Source organism: Suricata suricatta, chromosome 17 (genome assembly GCF_006229205.1).
Source record: "Suricata suricatta isolate VVHF042 chromosome 17, meerkat_22Aug2017_6uvM2_HiC, whole genome shotgun sequence".
NCBI lineage: Eukaryota > Metazoa > Chordata > Mammalia > Carnivora > Herpestidae > Suricata > Suricata suricatta.
In genome coordinates, this window is record NC_043716.1 from 53,098,509 (window position 1) to 53,119,741 (window position 21,233).

Genomic DNA, 21,233 nt, shown 5'->3' on the forward strand with positions numbered 1-21,233 from the left:
CCAGGCTCTGAGCTAGCTGTCAGCACAGAGCCCGACGCGGGGCTCGAACCCACGGACTGCGAGATGACCTGAGCCACCCAGGCACCCTTAGAATAAATTCTTAGAAGTAGAATGGGGATGACTCAGTCGGTTAAGCGTCCGACTTCAGCTCAGGTCATGATCTCACGGTTCGTGGGTTCAAGCCCCACTTCGGGCTCTGTGCTGACAGCTAGCCCAGAGCCTGGAGCCTGCCTCAGATTCTGTGTCTCCCTCTCTCTCTGCCCCTCTCCCGCTCCTTCTGTCTCTCTCAAAATAAAATTTAAAAAATTTAAAAATTAAAAAAAAAAAGAAGAATTGCTGGGTCGGTTCCTGTTCTGATACGTGTCACCAAGCCACCATTCAGAAAAACTGTATTATTGGGGTGCCCGGGTGGCTCAGTTGGTTGAGAGTCCAACTTTAGCTCAGGTCATGATCTCATGGCTCATGAATTCAAGCCCCACGTTGGACTCTGTGCTGACAGCTCAGAGCCTGAAGCCTGCTTTGGATTCAGGGTCTACCCATTCCGCCTCTCTCTCTGCTCCTCCCGTGCTTGCAGTCTCTCTCTCTCAAAATAAATAAACATTAAAAAAATTTTTTTAAAGAAACACTGTATTAATCGGTACAAACCTCCAGTGGCAGAAGGTGACAGAATCCATTTCTCCACACCCTGGCCAACACAGGGTGGGGCCAATTTTTATCATCTTGCTAATCTGACAGGCAGAATGACCTCATTTTCTCCACTTCTTTCACTACTGAAGTCAGTTCACTTTAGACAGGATGTCCAAAGTCACTCAGCAGAAGCAGTGCCACAAGCCGGCTGCCCGGGCCTGGCAGGAGGGCAGAGCAGGTCTGCCGAGACCGCATGTTTCTGGTTTCCTCACACCTGACAGTTAAAAGGAGCAGTACTGTGCTGGGGAGAGAGCAGCGCAGCCAGACCTGAGATCAAGGCCCCGCACGGCCGCGCTGTCACTCACCGAGTGTGTGGACCCGAGCAAGTCCCTTCGCTTGTGAGCTGGTTTCTGCGGCTGTAAGATGAGGCTAACGAGGGCCAATCTTTTAATCCCCAAACTAGAAATAACGTACGGCTTTGCAGCATAGTAAATGCTCCGTCAATGGTAGCTACTCAAGTGTGACTTCAACCATAATGGCTTACAAAGGTGAAAACCGAAGGACGCCCAAAGGAACACTGTTTCCTTACTCATTTCTTTCTCTAAGCAGGGATGATTGGTCTTCAGCCAGGCTCCCAAAAGAGTCCCGTTATAGGAACTGAAATCTCAGTCTTGGCACCTATTTGGAAACAGTCCATTCAGATGTCGGTGGGGCTGGGGGGGGATCAGTATAGTCAAAGGCAAACAAATAATATTTCTAAGAGAATTCAAATCATCCTCATTCATAAAAATTAAGTGCAAAATTCTGGTTTCAGTCAACAAGATCAGCAAGAATTCTCATCACCAGGCAGAGAAATGCTTCTACCAAGCAGACTGGTACTAGGAAATCTGAAACCGTTCCTAAGTACTCTGAAACCCCACCCTATGTCTAAGTTTAATCACTCAAATACCTGAAATCAGACTCTTGCACCCAAATTCAGGGCTTCTAGCTGCGGTGAAAACGGTTACCAATCCAACCCCCGTTCAGATTCCTGGCTCTCAGGGACACGCTCAGCGGGCATTTGCTCAGCTGCACGGATTTATTCCAAGTGTCCCCAGCAGACAGGCAGAAATCCCACTGTTTCCCCCTCAGCATCTCTCAACGCCATCTACCCTCGACCTTGTTCCTAGCCTTTGACACCTTGGTGGCACTTGCCTCACAGGCGGCTAAATGAACCTTCCAGGCGTCCCTCCTCTCACAGAACACCTCCCTCATCAGCTAAAGGCCTTTCAAGACTTAAGGACAAGATCAAATTCTTACTGTTCTTTCTTATCTTGCTCCAATTCTACCTTTTCTCCTATGGCACAGTCCACAACCCCATTCTAGCATTCCTATCTCCAACACAAGCAGCCTCCCCCCACCATCCCAGGAGGTCGGGTTCAAGTCACACTCCCTCCACACAGCATTCTCAGACTTCAGCTCTGACCAACCTCTGCCCTTCCTACATTATTACTCTGGCAGTCACAGAGTGTGACACAACTCGGCATTCCATTAAACACCAGTTCCTGACTGGGACTCCTGGATGGTTCAGTCGGTGGAGCCTGACACCTGATTTCAGCTCAGGTCATGAGATCATGGTTCATGAGCTGGAGCGTGCCCCCCCCCCCCCCCCCCCCCCCCCCCCCCCCCCGGCTGAGAGCATGGAGCCTGCTTAGGATTCTATCTCTCTCCCGCCCTCCCCCAACCCAAGTAAATACATTTAAACAAAAACCAGTTCGTTACTAAGTACTAAGTTGTGATCTTGGATGGATCATTTAACTTCTGTGGGCTACTTCATCTAAAAAACAGGATCTATATTAAGACCTTTTAAAAGGTCTCACCTGTTCTAAAAATCCTCTAATTTTGTATACTGCCATATCCTCTTTCACATATTAATTTCACTTCTCTTATTTGACTTTAGAGGTCCTGAAGGGGAAAAAGCATAACCTGTATTTTCTTCCCCAACTCTCAAAGCCACTTATCCCAGCATGTGGCTCAAGAAGATGCTCAGTGGATGTGGCATTAAGACACGGTCATCTGCACCAAGACAGAACGCTTTAAAGAGCCGAGTGTGAAGTCAAGACCTACTTCTTTTTTTTCTTTCTTTAAGATGTTTATTTTTAAGTAATCTCTACACCCAATGTGGGGCTTGAACTCACATCCCGGAGATCAAGAGTCACATGCTCCACTACTGAGCCAGCCAGGTGCCCCTCAAGACCGATTTGTAAAGCAGTCTTGGAAACTGATAAAGGTATTTAGTACCAGATGAGTAGAAGACACCTAGACAATACACTGTTGATTCTTTTCTAGAATCAAAGGTCTCCCTTGATAGCAAAGAAAAGCCACCAACTCTAGAATGGAATGAGCACAGGTTTGAGAGCTCAAAATGGCCTCTTAATTCATAAGCAGCACTGCCTGCAGAACAGACACGTGAGGCCCTGCCCGGCAGATGTGCCTGGGAGGTAAGTTCGGAGGTGTTCCGTGCAGGAGGGAGAGGACCCAGGGGCCCGGTCTGGTGGAGAGCCCCCCGGGACGGTCTGAAGCCTGCATGACAATGGTAGGGGAATTTAGGTTCATTTCCCCCATGCAAGGCTGAAACCTGCAACAGAAGGGCGATTCCTTCCATTTCTATGCCCCAGTGCTCTTCTCTTCCTCCCCTCCGCCCCCCCCCCCCACACAACCGTAGATGAGGGACAGTAACAAAGGAGATATATTGAAGCATTTGGTTCTATTTTAGGCTGCCAGTGAAATGTTTTCATTTTTCTCTCTTTTCTCAGAGCAGCAGGAGTCAACATGTAGACAGAAGGTAAAGAAGTGGTCTGCTGGAGGAAGGTTCCACACTAACTAAAGCTAACCAGGCTCTCCAAGACAGTGAGGCCATCATCCTTCTGAACTCTAGTCAGAGGCAAAAGGCAAAATGCTTTCTACTGCATTATCTTCAAGTAAAATGTATTCAATACCCACATGTGTAAACACACACACACGCACACGCACCTCTCTCAGCAAAAGAGGGCAAATACAGCCCTATTTCAATCAAGTCAAATTGGTCAATGCTATTCCAGCCAACTTATAAACACGCTTTGGCTCACAACTAACATCCTTAAGAGCCATCAAATCAAATCAAATCAAAGCCACTCAAATGAAACCAGTTACTCCCTGAATAATCAAATGAAGAAAACACTGCCTTTTAAAATAACAGCTCTTAAGACAAAGCAACGTCCCTCCTCTTCACTCAGCTGTTCCACAGAATCAGGAGACAAAGGGCAACTACTGTATGGGCACCCTTTTTTTTTTCTTTTTGGAGTAAAGCCACAAGATTACTAACAAACAGACAAACAGCTAACGGTCACCATTCAAAAGTAATAATGACATTATGACTTCATATGCCAGTTATCTACCAAATTGGAAAGAACCAAATATATGTATTTTTCTCTTCCCAAAGAAAATCTGAAAGTAAATGTGAGCATTCTGACTCACTTTCTCTCCCAACAGAACAATTTCTGGGGGAATGTTAAGCAGTCCCCTCTTCTCTAATTATAGGATGGGAGAGAAGCGTTTCACACTTGTTCATGCGCTTACCAACTGAAGCTGGAGAACCTACATGATCCCACGGTCTAGGTCTAGGATAAACTTCGGTGTTCATAATCGGGAAAGTCTTGCCTAAAACTCTTACAAATAGACCTCAAATCCTTACTTTCCTTGCTTTAGTGCTAAGTATGTAACCGGGTAAACACAGAGGAAGATACCAACTACCAGGCTTCTAGGTTCAAGTTTCTTGGGTAAGCTTCACGGAGAAATCTAAGTTTGTATGTGGGTGGGGGTGGGGAACGGCCCCACAGGGTTTTGTACGGACAACAGATGTGGGTACTTGAACAGCCAATCTTTTTTTAATTCCATTACAGTTAACGTTCCCTGCTACACTGGTTTCAGGAGTACAATATTTGAGTAGCCAATCTTCTGATAATTCCATAATCCGGCTGTCTGGCGAAAACGGTAATCACCTATGGAAACATCGAATTACTCCTCTGTACACCAATGAAACAGTAATGTAATAGTTCAAGTTATGGCTGCTCCGTTGCTCTGACTTGTAGCTAAGAAAATAGAAACAGAACATGCATGTTACCCTAAAACCTACAGCTGGTTCTGTCTGCTGACAATTCAGTGCTGAGTTGGGCGACACCCTCAGAAAGCGTGGCTTCACCAAAACGGCTCTGAAAAGAACACGCTTTCCTTCTTTTTCAAGGGCTCTTCAATATCGCCTTCTATGAAGGAAGTACAACCTAACAACAGAAAACAACTGAGCAGATAACTTCAGAGTTGAACTCTATGCCTCTGGCAAGGAGAGCAAAATAGAACTACCCACAGGTCTGCAGGACTCAAAAAAAAAAACACCAAAAAAACCCCTGTCTTTTTATAGGGGGATCATATTTCTACATTTCCACTGTCTTCCTCTTTGTAAAATTCTCACAATTTTCATTCAGGGGTAGTGAACAAATGGGTGGCAAACCCCCCACCACCAGAGCAGGCTCAGAGGAAAAAATGTCAAAAGTCAAGACTCCGTGAATATGCAAATGCTCAACTTCAGGTTCTCCTCCGGCAGAGCTGACACATTATTTGATAACACCCACCCTTGTAAAAATAAATTACATACCCAAAAGGGCAAGCTGCTGCCGTCAATTGGGTAAACAACATAATTACCATGTGCCAGGTGGAAAGCGAATCCTCGAGTAAATAGTTTGGGCTGAGAATGAGCTGCAAACTATAAAGAAGCTGATTTTTAAACTGTCAGCGGGTTTCTTTTGTGCAATTAGAGTTTTAATACAGGGTCATCGCTCAAGTTTCTTCTAAGAAAATCGCCATCTGAACTCATAAAACAACGAAACGAGCCTTAGGATTTAGAACTCCACTAGTTATCTCACAAAGAAGAAAACACACCGAGGTTCTTTAATGAGTTTTGGCATATACTTCTAACCACCTCTCAAAACTAGAGGAAATTAATTTCTAACCACATAGCATCATGTTCCAGAATGCAAAAACCTTGACTATGTAAGATAAGACTAATTGAGTGCTTTTACATAAATACTTCAAGTTTAAGTCTTAAAAAAAAATCCCCTAATGCTTAATAAAACTCTACAAGATAAATCGGTCTAACCCTATACTTCCTTGCTACAATCACACTGCTTTGATTTCACCTGCAAACAACAAGCAACCAGAAACACTGGAGGCATTCACACAAAGGCAGTTAAACACCATACATCACACCAACCGTCTTAAGTCATATTTAATATTCCACTCAGCATCTATCTCGCTATCCAGAGCGCTCCGATGGTGAATGATCAAAGTGGGCAATGAGAAGGGGCGAGCTCGGCTTCTTTGTGTGTTATCAGGGTAGGCGGAGGCCGGGGCGTACAGGGGAGGCCATCTCAGCATCTGCGTGGCATCACACTTACCTTGAGGATGTCCCCCCTTTTGAAGCTCAGCTCGTCGTCAGCAGTAGCTTTGAAGTCATATTTGGCGATGGCTTCCATTCTGAGCGCCGCTCAGTGCTCAGCAGCCTGAAGCCGGGGGAAGGGAGTCTTCCCTGCCGAAGCCACCCAGCGCCCTGGGCTCGGCCTCGCCGCTCTCTCGGGACTGGCTCGTGCACTCCGGGACACACAATGCCGCCCTGAATCGCAAGAGGGAGGGTTGAGAGAAGTGGCCAGCACCGAAGGCGGCCCCGCCCTGCCGATCTGCCTGCCGCCCCAGCCCCCACGCCCCCCGGCTCGGCCCGCCTCCCTCCCTCGCTCGCAAGAGCCCCGATCGCCTCCTTCCTCTTCTCGGTCTCAGCCCCCAGGCGACTGACAGGCCCGCCGGCCAATGGCGGCAGGTGCTCGAGCTCGGCCCGCACACACTTCCTCTTCCTTCCCGCTGGGTGTGCGCGGTGTGCAGGAACCGGCTGAGGACCGGGTCGGTCTCCGCCTTTCCTCCCTCGCCCCTTGCACTCTCCGCTCCTCCAGCCCGAAATGCAACCCACCCGAAGAAAGGCCTCGCCCTGGGGACGGCACCCGGCTTTTCCCGGTTACACAGGCCTATCTCCTTCCTTTCTCCCCACCGACCTTTCCGGTCTTCTGAAAACGTTCTGTCCCCTATCCAGTCAAAAGCAAGCAATTGTGGCTTTGGTCCTCAGCTGCTTTATTTAACTGTTTTCAACACTAACCTTGGTCTGCTCCTAGGAAAGCAGGTCAAAGTGAACCTAGGAACTAGTTTTTAAAATTCAATTTGCTATTCTGAGCAAGGCAGCTCCCCCTCTATCACTTCCAAACCGATCGGCAAGCTCAGGTAACCAGAAATAGAGGAGATCCAGCGTCAGACCTTTTGTTGAAGACGTGCTCTTGCCGAAGACCCCCCCCCCCGAAAGAGTCCAAAGAGCCCTTGAAACAGAGGTCCTAAGTTCAGCACTTCCAGAAGTAGCAGCAGCGTCCACATCACTTCTAACTACCCTAAGGACCACACCTGAAGTCCTAACTACACCTGGAAGGAACCCCTTTTTCCGAATCTGAGCTGCTAGATGTCTTATTCCGGGAAAGAAAAGTGCAGGGAGATGGTACCAGGAAATCTAACCGAAGTCTCTCGGGTGACCTGAGAAGAGCTGCTTCTCTCCGTGCCAGAGGAGCACTAACATGAACCGAATTGCATTTCTGCAGGTGAAGATGCTGTGATAAGCCTTAGGTGGTGTAGTAGGTGGTGGTGAGCTGTGGGCAGTACAATCACTGCTGCAAGAAAACCTCCAGTCACGAATCTAGACCTTTGCGTAACTACAGGAAAATGAAGCCTCGCTGCTGTTTTCAGTTACAGTTCTCATACAGGCTAAATAAAAGTAGGAAACAACAGGGACACTGGCAGAATGGGGACAGATTATTTATAGTGACACCCTTCTTGGATAATTACCACATTGCAGAGAGCTCATCTGAGGGGCACGAGTGATTATCATTCTTTTGTTCTAAAGTTAACAACTGGGGCATTAAGCAGGTATAGCTGCAAAAGGACTAAGCAGTAAGCCAGCGGGGAATAGGAAGATTAGAAGGAAATGAGTATTACCACAGAGGAAAGAAATCACCTGGGAATAAAAAGTCCTTTAATCAAATTCTGAAAGCCAAACATTCTGCTGCAGGTAAACTCATCAGTCAAACCACTGTTTATTCTATCAGGCCATGACAGCCCATGTGGGGCTGGCTCTAAGAGAGGAAAGTGAAGGGAGAGCTCTAGCAAATATAAAAAAATACAAATATTAGTCTCAGTATTTATTTAACATTTTCTTAAGTAATCTCTACATCTAACACGGGGCTTGAACTCATGACCCCAAGATCAAGAATCACACCATCTACTGACTGAGCCAGCCAGGCACCCCTCAGAGTATTTATTTATTTTTAATTTTTTTTAAACATTTACTCATGTTTGAGAGACAGAGCATGAGTGGGGGAGGGGCACAGCGAGCGAGCGAGCGAGAGACAGACACACAGAGACAGACACACAGACTCCCGGCGTGGGGCTCGAACTCCCTGCCAGTGAGATCATGACCTGAGCCAAAGTCGGATCCTCAACAGACTAAGCCATCCAGGCACCCCTATTTTTGTGTGTCCTTAAACACCTTTTATTTATTCTGTCGCCTTTTTTTTTTTTAATCAAACTAATCCATGTATATGATTTTGAAAGTCACGGCTTTTAAAAGGCTTATAAAAAAAAAAAGGGCAGTTCCCCACCCTAGCACCTAGAAGCAATCACCCTCAATTTTGTTTTTAGCTTTCTTTTGCACTTACTTACAATATTTCTAAATAATATGCTTCTACTGCGTTTTTAAATTTATTCCAGCCGTGACCTATTGCTTGCAAGATGCTCACCCCGGATGGCTTCCCCTTGCCCCATCCCGGTAATACCACATATTCCGGTTTAAGCAGAGTTTCGCATTACAAAATACTCTTCACTGCTGATTTAAATACATCACAACCAACCTTCCTTTCTAGTATAATGTTTTTCAGGCATGAACAACTGCTTTTCCTTTTTTGACTGCTTTCCAATGTATGTACCTATTTTTATTTTTTACAAAGGCTTCAAAATCTCTGCTTTATGCCTGTCAATGTTTTCTATACCAGACCTGATCATTTATTTTAGCTGGTCTCCAAGGCTGTCTGCTGGAACCATGTATCAATGATGGGAAGCTGAAGAATAACTGAACAGATCTAACAAAAGTAAGGAGCTGCATTTTTGAAAGAGAGAAATCAGAAACTCAGAAACTCAAAGCATTACCATTGTCAAGGCACCATGTTGTAACAGGGCGCAAACTTCTATGTCATTCGGGACTTCAGACAACTGCTGTGTAACCGAACAGCAGCAGCACAAACACCAAGACAGTTTTCAACACTGCTGTTCCTGTTACCCAACTCATCCACCACAGGTTTCCTAGAGAAAACATACAGACTAACACTCTTCAAAATCATGTTTCAAGTAACTACTGCTTTGTGGGATACAGTTTGAGAGAAATGAAAGAAATGAAAACCAAGCACAATCAATACCTCTGTGGCTGTGCCAAATAAAAATGGAAGGGGCCGGCGTATCAGGCTAGCCACACAGAAAAGAGCACACAGGCTAAACGGGGTGTGTTTCATTAAAGACAAAGAAAACTATCTTATACACAACACTAATGACTAAAGGAAGAAAGCTGAAAGCGGACACAATGTATGATGAGTTCAGCAGAGAAGAGGGTGGAGAGTACACTGAACCCTGATGAGAATCCATAAATCGGTTCCAGCATCCACCCTTCAAACCATCACACATGCAGCAAATTCTGAGAACACAAGCGCAGTTGAATCGGTCATTTCAAGCAATGTGCACTGAATCCCAAAATGCAGTCTCCTAAAGGTATTTGTAGGATTTTAGTTTTCCTTCCTTTTAACTCTTTTCTTCCCCAAATTTACAGAAATTAAAAATACACAACACTCACTGGGCAATATCGCTTCGTGTTAAGGCTGCATGGTCTCTAAAAGCAGGCTGACCTGGATTCAACTAATGACCTTGGTCCTTAACCAGTTTTAATTATGGGCAAACCCTTCTCTTGGGGGTTGGGGGGAGAGGAGGAGGGCCGTCAAGCCTTTGAAGCAAGTCCCATTTCTCATTTGTAAAATGGGGATAGTATCACCTACTTTCTAAGATTCATTCACCATTACTATAGGTAATATATGTGAAGTGCTTTGGACAGTGCCCAACATTAAGTCACTCAAAGTAAGTTAAAATGTAATTCTACCTAAAACATAGAAGATGTTCAACTTCATTATCAGAAACTGCAAATTACAACGAGATTTCTTTCACCTACTAGTTGGCCAATTAAAAAAAAAATTTTTTTTAATGTTTGTTTATTTTAGAGAGAGAGAGAGACACCGCGTGTGAGCAGGGGAGGGGCAGAGAGAGAGAGACGGAGACACAGAATCGGAAGCAGGCTCTAGGCTCTGAGCTGTCAGCATACAGAGCCCAACACGGGACTCAGACCCACGAACCGTGAGATCATGACCTGAGCCAAAGTTGGCCGCCTAACCAACTGAGCCACCCAGGCGCCCCTAGTTGGCCAATTTTTTTAAAGGTTTATAATATTTAGGCTCTGCAATACTCTGGGTGAACAGACTCTCAGGCTCTTTATCCAATGTTCATCCATTTAACAATTTGAGCTACCATATGCCTGACAATGTGCTTGGTATTGGATTATAACAATAAAAACCATCACAGAGCACACACTGCAGCAAGGAATTAATCAGTTCAATCTTTTTGGAAAGTAATTTTATAGTATCTATTGACAATTTAAAAATATATACCCTTAACAAGCAAATCCATTTCCTAAATTTATCTCTCTGAAATAGAGACAAATACCATGAGCAAAATACATCTATACCTATCAATATCCATGAGAATACCTATGAAATATCTTTCTATATAAATACTAAGCGATATTATCAAGTTAAAAACAAAAACCCCATTTCTGTAAAGCAAAACATTATTTATCAGCATGTGCCAAAGAAAAAAAATCAAAGGCTTAAATTATCTCTGGGAGCAAGATCACTAAATATTTTCACTTTCTGCACTATACACCTCAATTGTATTTCCATCACTACTTTTGTAGTGAGAAAAAACAAACACTGGGGTGCCTAGGTTCATGAGTTCGAGCCCGGCATCGAGCTCTCTGCGGTCAGCACAGAGCCCACTTCGGATCAACGGTCCCATCTTCCTGCCCACACCCCCATTTGTGTGTGCATCTGTGCACGTGCACTCTCTCCCCCTCCAAAATAAACAGAAAAAGAAAAGAGAAGAAAAACTAAACACCAAAATCTTAATGGTGCTCTGGAGTCAGGCCTGGGTTCAACTGTCGCTTTACCACTGGACTAGACGGGGAACACTAGAGAAGTGACTCATATTCTCTAATTCCTAGTTTCCCTCAGCTGGAAAATGGGGCTAATGGCGTCTATTTTAGAAGGGCATTTTGATGATTATAAGAAATAGCCCATGGGGCGCCTGGCTGATTCAGCCAGTAGAGCATAGAGCGTGCTACTCTTGATCTCGGGGTTTTGAGTTTGAGACCTACACTGGATGTAAAAAAATACTTTAAAAAAATTAAAAACCTAAAAAACACAGCATGTATAAAGGCCTTCACAGAGTCTGGCACAAAGTGCTAAGAAATGTTAACTGGCCAGCATCACCAGCACCTTTTGAAATACCAGGCCATTGTATTCTTACATCGTCCATCTTCTTCCATCTTCGTACAAACTTAGAAGAGCATTCTGGTAGGCAAATTAACAGCCCTATTAAGTATAAACTTTAAAATTAAATTGCTCCACATCACAGTCCTAACAACACTCACATACTTATTCATATAAAGACTAATCAAATCTATCATCAGTTATTCTGTTTGGCTTTTAAATATTTACTCTGTATTTACAGAAAGTGTGATTTAAATGGACTAATTGAAAGCCGCATTCCATCGTCCCTATTTTACAGCTGCCTTCTGCAGCAAGAGTTTTGGTCCTTGGACCAGTAGCTTCAAAACTGCCCTATTAAGAGACTGATTATTGTGGGGTGCCTTCTAGAGTTCTGCAAAACGTAGGGGCGTTAGGCCCAGAGCCTGATTTAAAGTAAGACTCAGAGGTAATTTTTATGCACGCTAACTTTTAAGAATCACTGCTATACTAGAAGGGTGCCTTAACCAGATTTTAAACTTTGCATTCCAGATAATGCACTACAAGGTCTTTGCATAAAATGAAAATAATGCGTGTTCACTTGGCTCAACTAAGAAAGCGCAGACTTTGACAAATAAAACCAAGGACTCTCAACAGCTATTCAGGAGTGCCGGAAAGTTCTTCTGAATTAAGCAAGTAACTATTAATTTCTCTCAGCAGAGCGCGGTGCGTCTCTATTCTGTATTATTTAATTTCTCCAAAATCTATTACTCTTCTGTTCTAGGTAATAATCAGAACTGTGGCAGCCCAACAGGCAACATAGAGATTGTTCTCAGAAAAATCGCTAAGTCCCATCAACTCGTGGTATTTAAAACCTAGCAATCCCTCAATCTGAATACACTTGCTAAGGAACTGAACTCCCTCAAGCATTTAAATGCTTGCTCTTAGTATCAAAGAAAGCCGATTATAAGAATTAACTTCGTTTTCCATCTTGGGAATTCAGAAAATTTTGAACAAGGGACGGAGCAATGGAACACAAGTTATTCCTTTCTGTCCAAAAAACCCGCAACAACAACAAAGATGACTAATTAAAAGAACCCTGGTAAAGAATTCATACAACCATGACGGGCAAGTTTTAATTCATCGGTGGTCTAAATAAATTCCAATCCCTTAAATATTTCATGTTATCTCAATTCTATTGTAACATATAGGTCTATGATTGTGTTTCTGTTTTTTAACATTAACCACTTCCCACTAAAAGCCAAAAATAAGTCATATGAGGGGCGCCTGGGTGGCTCATTCGGCTAAGCCTCCGACTTCAGCTCACAGGCGAACTGCGAGATCACGATGAGTTAGACCCCAAGTCAGGCTCTGATCTGACAGCTCAAAGTCTGGAGCCTGCTTCGAATTCTGTGTCTCCCTCTCTTTCTGCCCCATCCCTGTGCCTGCTCTCTCAAAAATAAACGTTAAAGGAAAAAGAAAAAAGTCATACAATCCCCAAATTGACCCAATCTTCCCTACTAACGTAAAAGAGACCTAAGAAGAGAAAAGCGAGCAGTGGCAACAACACAATGTTAAAATGAAGAAAACAACCAAACGCAAATAACACAAGCAAGCGACCCTTGTGACCTAGTGACGGTATTGATTACTTACGGATGAATTCAATCCTTTGGGCCTCCCAGTTCCCAGCGGGAGAACTTAAAAGTCTAGGCAAGGTTCTCTGGCAACTCCTCTGGCTGACTGAAGCAACCCATAAAGGAGGAAAGAGGGGATCTTCCCCAAAGAGAAAACGGACTCTTTAAGTGAGAGAGAATAGGAATTGCACCAAAGGTCAGAAACCTTGAAAAATTATGCCCAAGAGGAGGACAAAAAGGAGGAAGGGGAAGTAAATTAGAAAAAAAAAAAAAAAAAACACGGAGGGGGAGGGAAGAGAGCAAATGACTTGCATTACCCGAGTAAGCATTTACTTAGTGGACGCAGTGAAATGGAGAAAAGAAAGGAAAGGCAACTACTGGAAAAGTGCAAAGTGAAAAAGCGAGACAGGAAAGCCAAAGAGACTATGCTAATTTCTTTCAGGTGTCTTCTGGACTCGTTTCTATGGCAACAGACCCAAAAGATAGACCCCGGGTGCACTTTGACTCCTCCGCAAATCGGACTTTTATAATAACTCCCTATACAAGCTATAGCTCCTATGGCTTACGCTTAAAGGAGCGTGGCAAATACAAAGGACCAGTGCTTTCCTAGCCTCTCGCATTGACTTCTTTCCTCGGAGCAGGTCAACCAGTTGCTGCTTGCTGTTCCTTACAAGAATTTTTCAGAGTAGTTTAAAAAAAAGGATAGAAAAGAAAAGCGACAGGGGTAAAGGCATCTCAACTGGCTCCGGGAGCTAAAGGTTCTCACGGTATTCATAGGGTTGGTGGGTTCCCTCCCCAGGTTCGGCCGAAAAGACACCAGGAGATGGTGACGTGGTGGCCGTGCAGGTCGAAGGAGCATCAATCACATTAGCAACCGCTGCGAATCCCCCGCCTCCCGGGCCAAGTCAGACTGACTCACAGAATGAGTACCCAGGGCTCTCGGGCTTCCCCGGGCCCCTTCTGCGCAAACCCTCCCGAAGAAAGCATGGAACTTAATTAGAAGCCCCCGGCCTCCTACCCCAGGGTCCGGTGCTCTACCCCGAGCCAAAGGCCGGGGGAGGACGGTCCCCTGGAAGGAAGTGCTCCAAAAGGGGAAACGCTGTGCCGGGAGCCCCGGGGCCTCTGTGCCTCCGCCACAGGCCTCGCGGCCCCGAACCCGAGCCCCGGCAGCCCTCGGCAGGCTTGGGCCCGGTCCCCGCGGGCCGACTACCGCTGCGGAGCGGGGGGGAAAGAGGCACCGGAGCAGCGCCGCCGCCGCCGCTGGCCGCACTCACCGTGGCGCAGCTGCTCAGCTCCGCACCCGGCCGGCCCCTCCGCAGCGGTGCGAGCGGCCACCGACCCCGCTGCTGTTCCCCTAGGGCAGCGCCTGTGCCCGTCACCGCTTCAGTCTTCTTCGCCGCCGCCGTCGCCCGCCGCCGTCGCCCGCTCGCCGAAGCAGCACAGCCGCCTGGCTTCCGCTCCTCGTCGGGGTCCCGCGAGAACTTCCCCACGCGGCCCCGCCCCGCCCCGCCCCCGCGAGACTTCCCCCGGCGGAAAAGGCGCAGAGCGCAAGCGCTCCGCCTCCGCCCGGGCCCCGCAGGTAGCCACCATCCAGCAGCCTAGGCGCGTGCGCCGGACCGCCCCGCAGCAGGTGGCACCGATGTGGCTCCGCCTCCCGGTCGCTGTAACTCTTTCGGTTCCGAGGCGGGTAAATTACAGCTCAGCCCTGAAGGGGTTATTCTTCACCACACCCTAATCACTTCCCTTTTCTTGCCACCAAACTGAGGCAGTTGTTGGGGGTGGTAAGCGGAAATCTTCCTCCAGCATGAAGCACTCCGATAGAGGACCAGGGTTTGAAATACTTGAGAATCCGGTCCAAACTGCAGTGTTAGACGAATATATGCTTTGCTCGTTGATCTAATCAAGTGTTTGATACATTCTAAGCGTAGGTACAGGTTACAGGTGCTAGATATAGAAGGTTAGACGATGAACAGAAACTAGCCCTCAAGGAATTTAAGGTCTGGAGGGGAAGCAAAGTAAGCCAGAAAAATGCCATATGTAATGTCAGAATTATTGGGAATGCTGAGAAAGCTAAAAAGATGGGCGGAAGGACCTTTACTCCATCTCAGAATAGCCTTCCCTGAAAAGGTGGTGATGTCTGAGCTGAGTCTTGGAGGACCAGCAGGAGTTCACCAGAGAGTTCAAGGTAAGCACATTCCGGAGGAAGGGAACGGCACGCATGTACGAGAAACGGAAGCGTGACAGAGTCGTGTTCTGTTCAATGCTAAGTAATTGGATTCCTATACGAGGCGGGTAAGTATGAGAAGCGACAGATGAGGCTGGAAGAGGTAACTCATTTTTCAGTTCCAAAAGCTCTTTCCAATTAAAGGGAACAGAACGTACCTAATGGTAATGTTCTCCCTGGAAGCCAACAAAATAGTGCTGAGATGAGAATAACCAAGCATCTGATTCTATAGAGGAAACAGCCCATTGAAATAAGGAAAATGAATTATTCTTTCACCACATGTTTATTGAGCATCAACTCCATGCAAGGCACTATAGATGAACCCATCAAAGCCCCTGCTTTCAGCAGTTTTTAATCCAGAGGAGAGTTGCCTAGTCTACAAGCAAAACAGCTGGCCTCGCTTAATTCCCACTGAACTGCATATAGGACTTCAAAGGAGAGAGTCAGTCCCTTGGTGCTCCGGTAATCAGAGAGGGCTTGGTGTTTGGACTGCAACCTGGAAGCAGGAAGGAAAGAGTGATGGAATTCACCAATATTTCAGATTGCCCAGAGTTTAGTATTTGAGGTGGGGGGAAGTAATAAGAGGCAAGGCCAAGATGTGTGGTTTAGGATTCATTGTCAAGTGATTAGCAACCTCTGAAGGGTTTTGAGCTGGACATGTCTGATATGTAGTGAAAATAACAAGAGGACTATTTATTTACCACCTGAAGCCTGCTGAAGTCATAGCATTTCTATAGGGTGGATATAAATATCCCCATTTACAGACTCAGAAACAGAGGCTTGGAGAACTAAGTTCCTTGGTTACCCAAGGAAACCCAATAATAGTAGACCCAAGACTTAAACTTAAGCCTGTTTTGTTTCAAAAGTCCATATTTCCCCCAATATATTTTATAATTACTTTGTAATTCTAGAATGGTGGCCAGAAAAAAAAAGAGAAATGAAAGGGAAGAATTTCGCTGCTGAGCAGAGAGGAGAAGGAAGTGAGGGGAGAGTTGCATTTCTTTGTTTTGAGTGGGGAGAACAACAGAGAACTTTGCCAGTCAAGGGGACTAGTGAACTGGGCAGGGGTGGAGTCGTGCAGGGAGGGGACAGGTAAGGAGGGGAGGATGTCCACTTTTCAAAATGGAGAGTTCATCATTCTAGGAGACATACAGGTGGAAATGTTCATTATGCTGTTGGAAAACTCAATGCATTCATTTGTTCTCCCCACAACGTTAACTGAGCATCTACTTTGTAGAGAGTAGGCTAACCCGTCACAGAGCTTGCAGCCTAAATGGGAACATATCACTGAGTGTATGACATTTGCAGGCCAAAGTCCTTAGCATGCCCCCAAATCCTTAGTACCTTTGGGAGCATACAGCAGGGGACCTGACCTAGTCCAGGGAAGGCTGAGGAGGAAGGTTTGAGACTCTGATTAGCCTGAGAGTGTTCTAGGAGAGAGAATGGCACAGTCAAAGCCCCGACAGTAAGAGAGGACTCAAGGACGCCATTTAACTGGGATGAAGAAGAATTTAGGACGTGGATAAAGCATTTGGAGAGGCTCATGGAGGGCCTTTTCAGTGCTGCTATAAACTAGGCACTTGACGGGGCACATGGGTGGCTCAGTCGGTTGAGCGTCTGTCTTCGGCTCAGGTCATGATCTTGTGGCTCGTGGGTTTGAGCCCCCGTGTCAGGCTCTGTGCTGACAACTCAGAACCTGGAGCCTGTCTTCGGATTCTGTGTCTCCTTCTCTCTCTGCCCCTCCCCTGCTCACGAGGTCTCTCTCTCTCTCTCTCTCTCTCTCTCTCTCTCTCTCTCTCTCAAAAAGAAATAAAATATTTAAGGAAATTAAAAAACTAGGCACTTGATACTCTAGGATAGTGAAGCCAGGGGTGGGGCCACAGTCAGATTTTCATCCTCAAACCACTTGAACACTCTGCCTGCAGAGTGGAAATCAATGAAAACTAAGATATTTATCATCCACAAGATAATACCTCAAGTTCTTTGCAAGACCTTTATGGATCTGGCTCCTGCCTGCCAGCCCCACTCCATTCTCTGTCTCCAGCCAACGCACACACTAAACCATGGTGGTTTCCAGAAGGTACCGTAATCTTTTGAGGGTCCATATCTTGGCACATGGAGTTTCCTCTGCTTAGTTGGAGCCACCCCACCCCCTTTAGGCCCCCAGCCAATTTTAGGGTTTCTTCCTCAAAATCCCACTGTACTTCCAATATCATTACAGCATTATTTGTTCAAAACCTGTCCCCACCCCCCCTCCCTTCTAAAGCACCACAAACTCCTAGAGAGACAGGACTACCCCTTTCACATCTCTAGCACCGTGCATGGAGGGAATAATGGATGGATGGATGGAGACCAACAGAAGTTGACTAGAGATAAAGATGTGGCTGCTTTTCTGTGCCATGTGATATTCGAAGCTAAGGAAGTGGGTGAGATCTCAGAGGAGTACAAATTTCTAAGAGAACAGGAAAAAAAAAGTATGCACTTCCTTTTAAAACAGACTCTGGGCATATCTATGCAAAAATATATGCACACGGACCAGATTTGGAAGGCATTGTTTAAAAGTAAGAACAACCATCTTGAAATGAAGCAATGGTGGGTGACTTATTAAAAAACAACACACACACACACACACACACACACACAGCCCAAAACCTCCAACATTTGTACCATGGTCTTTTTCTCAAAAATTCTTTTTGACAGACACAGACTCAGAAACTTGAGAGAACGTTGCCCAACATCATTCCATGTAGAAAAAAATAAACCGCACTAGAAGCAATAGCATTTTGAATGCATGTGGCTAATGTTAAGCAGCAAAAAGATACTTGGAGTTCAGGGGCAAGTTGTGAGGTCAAAGTCACATCCTGGTATGAGAACCTGTTGTCGCTGTAGCAAAACTTGCTGATTACAAACTGGCCACATCAGTCACTTCAGAACGCATAATCACCAAAGAATCTCTCTTTTGGGTTGGTTTGGCGTTTGTGAATATTTTTTAGTCGTCGGAAACGGTTTCTCGCTTTGCTTTCTGTGAATCGTGGTGCTGCCCCCTGCCGGGAAGAACGGGACATTACCCTGGCATTTACTGAGCCTTCAAAGCGCAGAAGAAACCGGCCCCGCAGTTGGTCCCCTTCCTTAAGAGCAGCCGCCAGCCTGTAGCAGGCTGGTCCTCTGAGCCCCCGTTTCTGAGCTTCTCTTTAGTGGGAAAGAGCCAGGCACCAGTGACAACCTAAACGTGGTTATTGAAATTCCACTCCCACCTGTTCAATTGATCTTGGAAGTTCTCATCTTAGAATTTCCTTTGGTCAAGTTGTGAGCCAAGGCTTGGTAGGCCTCTCTAGCTTCGAGTGTGACCTCTGATGCTGAGCCTGCCAGCGCGACAGCCAATCCTGTGACTTCCCTTCCTCTACCCCTGACTCCATTTCTATCACCTACCCGGGTCCACATCACCATCATTTCTGCAAGGCTGTCCCGGCCTGCTTACTGGCCATCCTGCCCCCCTTCAAAATCATTATCTGCATTGCAGCCAGAGTGGGCTCTCTAACTCCAAATTGAATCGAGGTCATAGATAAGGTTCAAAGTCCTTAGCATGCCACTCTGGTCCTCTGTGGCTGGCCCCTGCCAACAATTCCAGCCTCATTGTCTCCACCCTTCTGAATGACCTGCAGTTTCCTTAATAACTCTATAATTCTCTTACCTCCATATTATTGCACATACCACTCTCTTGGGTCTGAGTGCCTCTTCTCTCTGCCTTCCCCAGAATCACCTAACTCCCGTTTTGTCATTTAATACTCTGCCTAGGGGCCACCTCCACCAGGAAGCCTCCCATGATGCTCTGGTCCCAGCAGTGTGTTCTCATAGCACTCAGTATACTGCATTGCTGCCATTTTCTTTAAAAAAAATTTTTTTTTAATGTTTTATTTGTTTTTGATACAGAGAGAGACAGAGCATGAGAGGGGGAGGGGCAGAGAGAGAAGGAGACACAGAACCAGAAGCAGGCTCCAGGCTTTGAGCTAGCTGTCAGCACAGAGCCCGCCACGGGGCTCGAACCCACGAACGTGAGATCTGACCTGAGCTGAAGTCCAACTTACTTGTCCTTCTCCCCTTTGGACTATAAGTCTCAAGAACAGGTACTGTATCTTGTTTTTCTTGGCTCCTCAAATAAAACCTCACTCTAAATCATGTGATCCAGCATGACAAGTGCCCTAGGAGCACACAGACTCAGTGTTAAGGGAGTCCAGGAGAGAGAGGTCAGTTGGGGATAGAAAGTCCAAAAAGGCTTCATGGAGAAGGTGATAACGGTCATCTTGAAGAATAGCTAGTTTTCCTTTAGGTAGAACTAGTGGAGGCCCCTCTAAACCAAAGAGCAAGTTTATGGGGCGCCTGGGGGCCTCAGTCAGTTAAGCATCTGGCTGCGGCTCAGGTCATGATCTCACGGTTCATGGGCTCGAGGCCCGCATCGGGCTCTGTGCTGACAGCTCAGAGCCTGTCTTTGGATTCTGTGTCTCCCTCTCTCTCTGACCCTTACCCACTCAGATTCTCTCTCTCTCTCAAAATAAATAAACATTTTTTAAAAAGAGCAAGTTTATAAAATGGAGAAAAGGGCCAGCAATTCTTTTCTAATGTTCTTATATTTTAATACACAAGAGAATCCCTGGGGATCTGTTTAAAATGCAAACTCCGGGAGCACCTGGATGGCTCAGGTCATGATCTTAGGTTTCAAGAATTTGACGGGGCGCCTGGGGGGCTCCGTCGGTTAAGCGTCTGGCTTCGGCTCAGGTCATGATCGCATGTTCGTGGGTTCAAGCCCCGCGTCAGGCTCTGTGCTGATGGCTGGGAGCCTGGAGCCTGCTTCAGATTCTGTGTCTCCCTCTCTCTCTGCCCCTCCCCGCTCATGCTCTGCCTCTCTCTGTCTCAAAAATAAATAAAAAACACTAAAAAAAAAAAAATTAAAAAAAAAAAAAGAATTTGAGCCCTGCATCAGGCAGTACAGAGGCTGCTTGGGGTTCTCTCCCTCTCCCCCTCTCTTTGCCCCTCTCCCGCTCTCTCTCAAAATAAATAAACTTAAAAAATATATCCTAGGAATATTCAGCTCATTAGGTCCGGGAAGGGCCCAGAAATAGGCATTTCGGGAGTCTTCACTGAGCTAACTGGGCACCCTAGAAATATACATTTTAAATAAGTAGCTGCAGGCATTTCTTTTTTTTTAACATATACATATTTTTTAAGTTTATTTATTTGGAGAGAGACACAGACAGCATGAGCGGAGGAGGGGCAGAGAGAGTGGGAGAGAAAGAATCCCAAGTGGGCTCTGTGCTGAGAGCACAGAACTCAAAATGAGAGGCTCGAACTCAAAACCGTGAGGTCATGACCTGAGCTGAAACTGAGAATCAGATGCCTAACCGACGGAGCCACCCAGGTGCCCCACTGCGGGTGATTCTTAGGCTGTTCTTTGGGCTGGACTTTGGGAGACAACGCTTACTGAATAACAGACTCATGGGGATTCTGGGATCTTCCCAATATGTCCTAGATTACAGGAATCAGAAAGTGAATTGCTATGGGCCCAGAGAAATTGGGAATTCATTTCCCTGTGTATTCCCTTGGGATCTTAAGCTGTCCGAAGCTGAGAAATTCCCGTAACGGCCATTGGTGTGGCCATTTTCTAGGTGGGTGGCACTTGGCACCACGGTATAAGTTAATAAAAAAATAAAAGCACATTAAGCAAATGGACTCTATCTTGACTGCTCTCTGTAGCAATGCCAGAGTCAAGTTCAGAGCAGGTTAGCTCCTCTTTCTTTCTGTTTCAGTTTCCACATCTCTCTTTCATTAGAACACACTGGATGGGGGCACCTGGGTGGCTCAGTTGGTTAAGTGTCTGACTCCTGATTTTGGCTCAGTTCATGATCTCGTGGTATGAGACTGATCTCGTGGTATCTCGTGTTGAGCTCTGTGCTGACGGCATGGAGCCTGCTTGGGATTCTTTCTCTTCCTTTCTGTCTCCCTGCCCCTTTCCCATGCTCACGCACTCTCTCTCTCTCTCTC

General features: G+C 46.1%; 1 protein-coding gene and 1 long non-coding RNA gene across 3 annotated transcripts in view; one reads left to right on the forward strand and one right to left on the reverse strand.

The window, feature by feature from the left end:
* The window catches only part of GRB2 (growth factor receptor bound protein 2), a 69,893-nt gene extending 55,438 nt beyond the window's left edge, over nt 1-14,455 (reverse strand). Inside the window, exons 1-2 of one of the 2 annotated variants that reach the window (XM_029929215.1) lie at nt 14,248-14,455; nt 6,096-6,310 (exon numbers count right to left, since the gene is read on the reverse strand). In XM_029929215.1, coding sequence (XP_029785075.1) covers nt 6,096-6,173 — 78 coding nt within the window. In that variant the 5' untranslated portion in view covers nt 6,174-6,310; nt 14,248-14,455. Of the gene's footprint in view, nt 1-6,095; nt 6,311-12,992; nt 13,147-14,247 lie in introns of those variants that run through there. The other variant, XM_029929216.1, reaches the window with a different exon arrangement.
* A 220-nt stretch (nt 14,456-14,675) lies between these two features.
* The window catches only part of LOC115282912, a 26,602-nt gene continuing 20,044 nt past the window's right edge, over nt 14,676-21,233 (forward strand). Inside the window, exon 1 of the long non-coding RNA XR_003904798.1 lies at nt 14,676-15,158. This is a non-coding gene — a long non-coding RNA (uncharacterized LOC115282912). The remainder of the gene's footprint in view (nt 15,159-21,233) is intronic.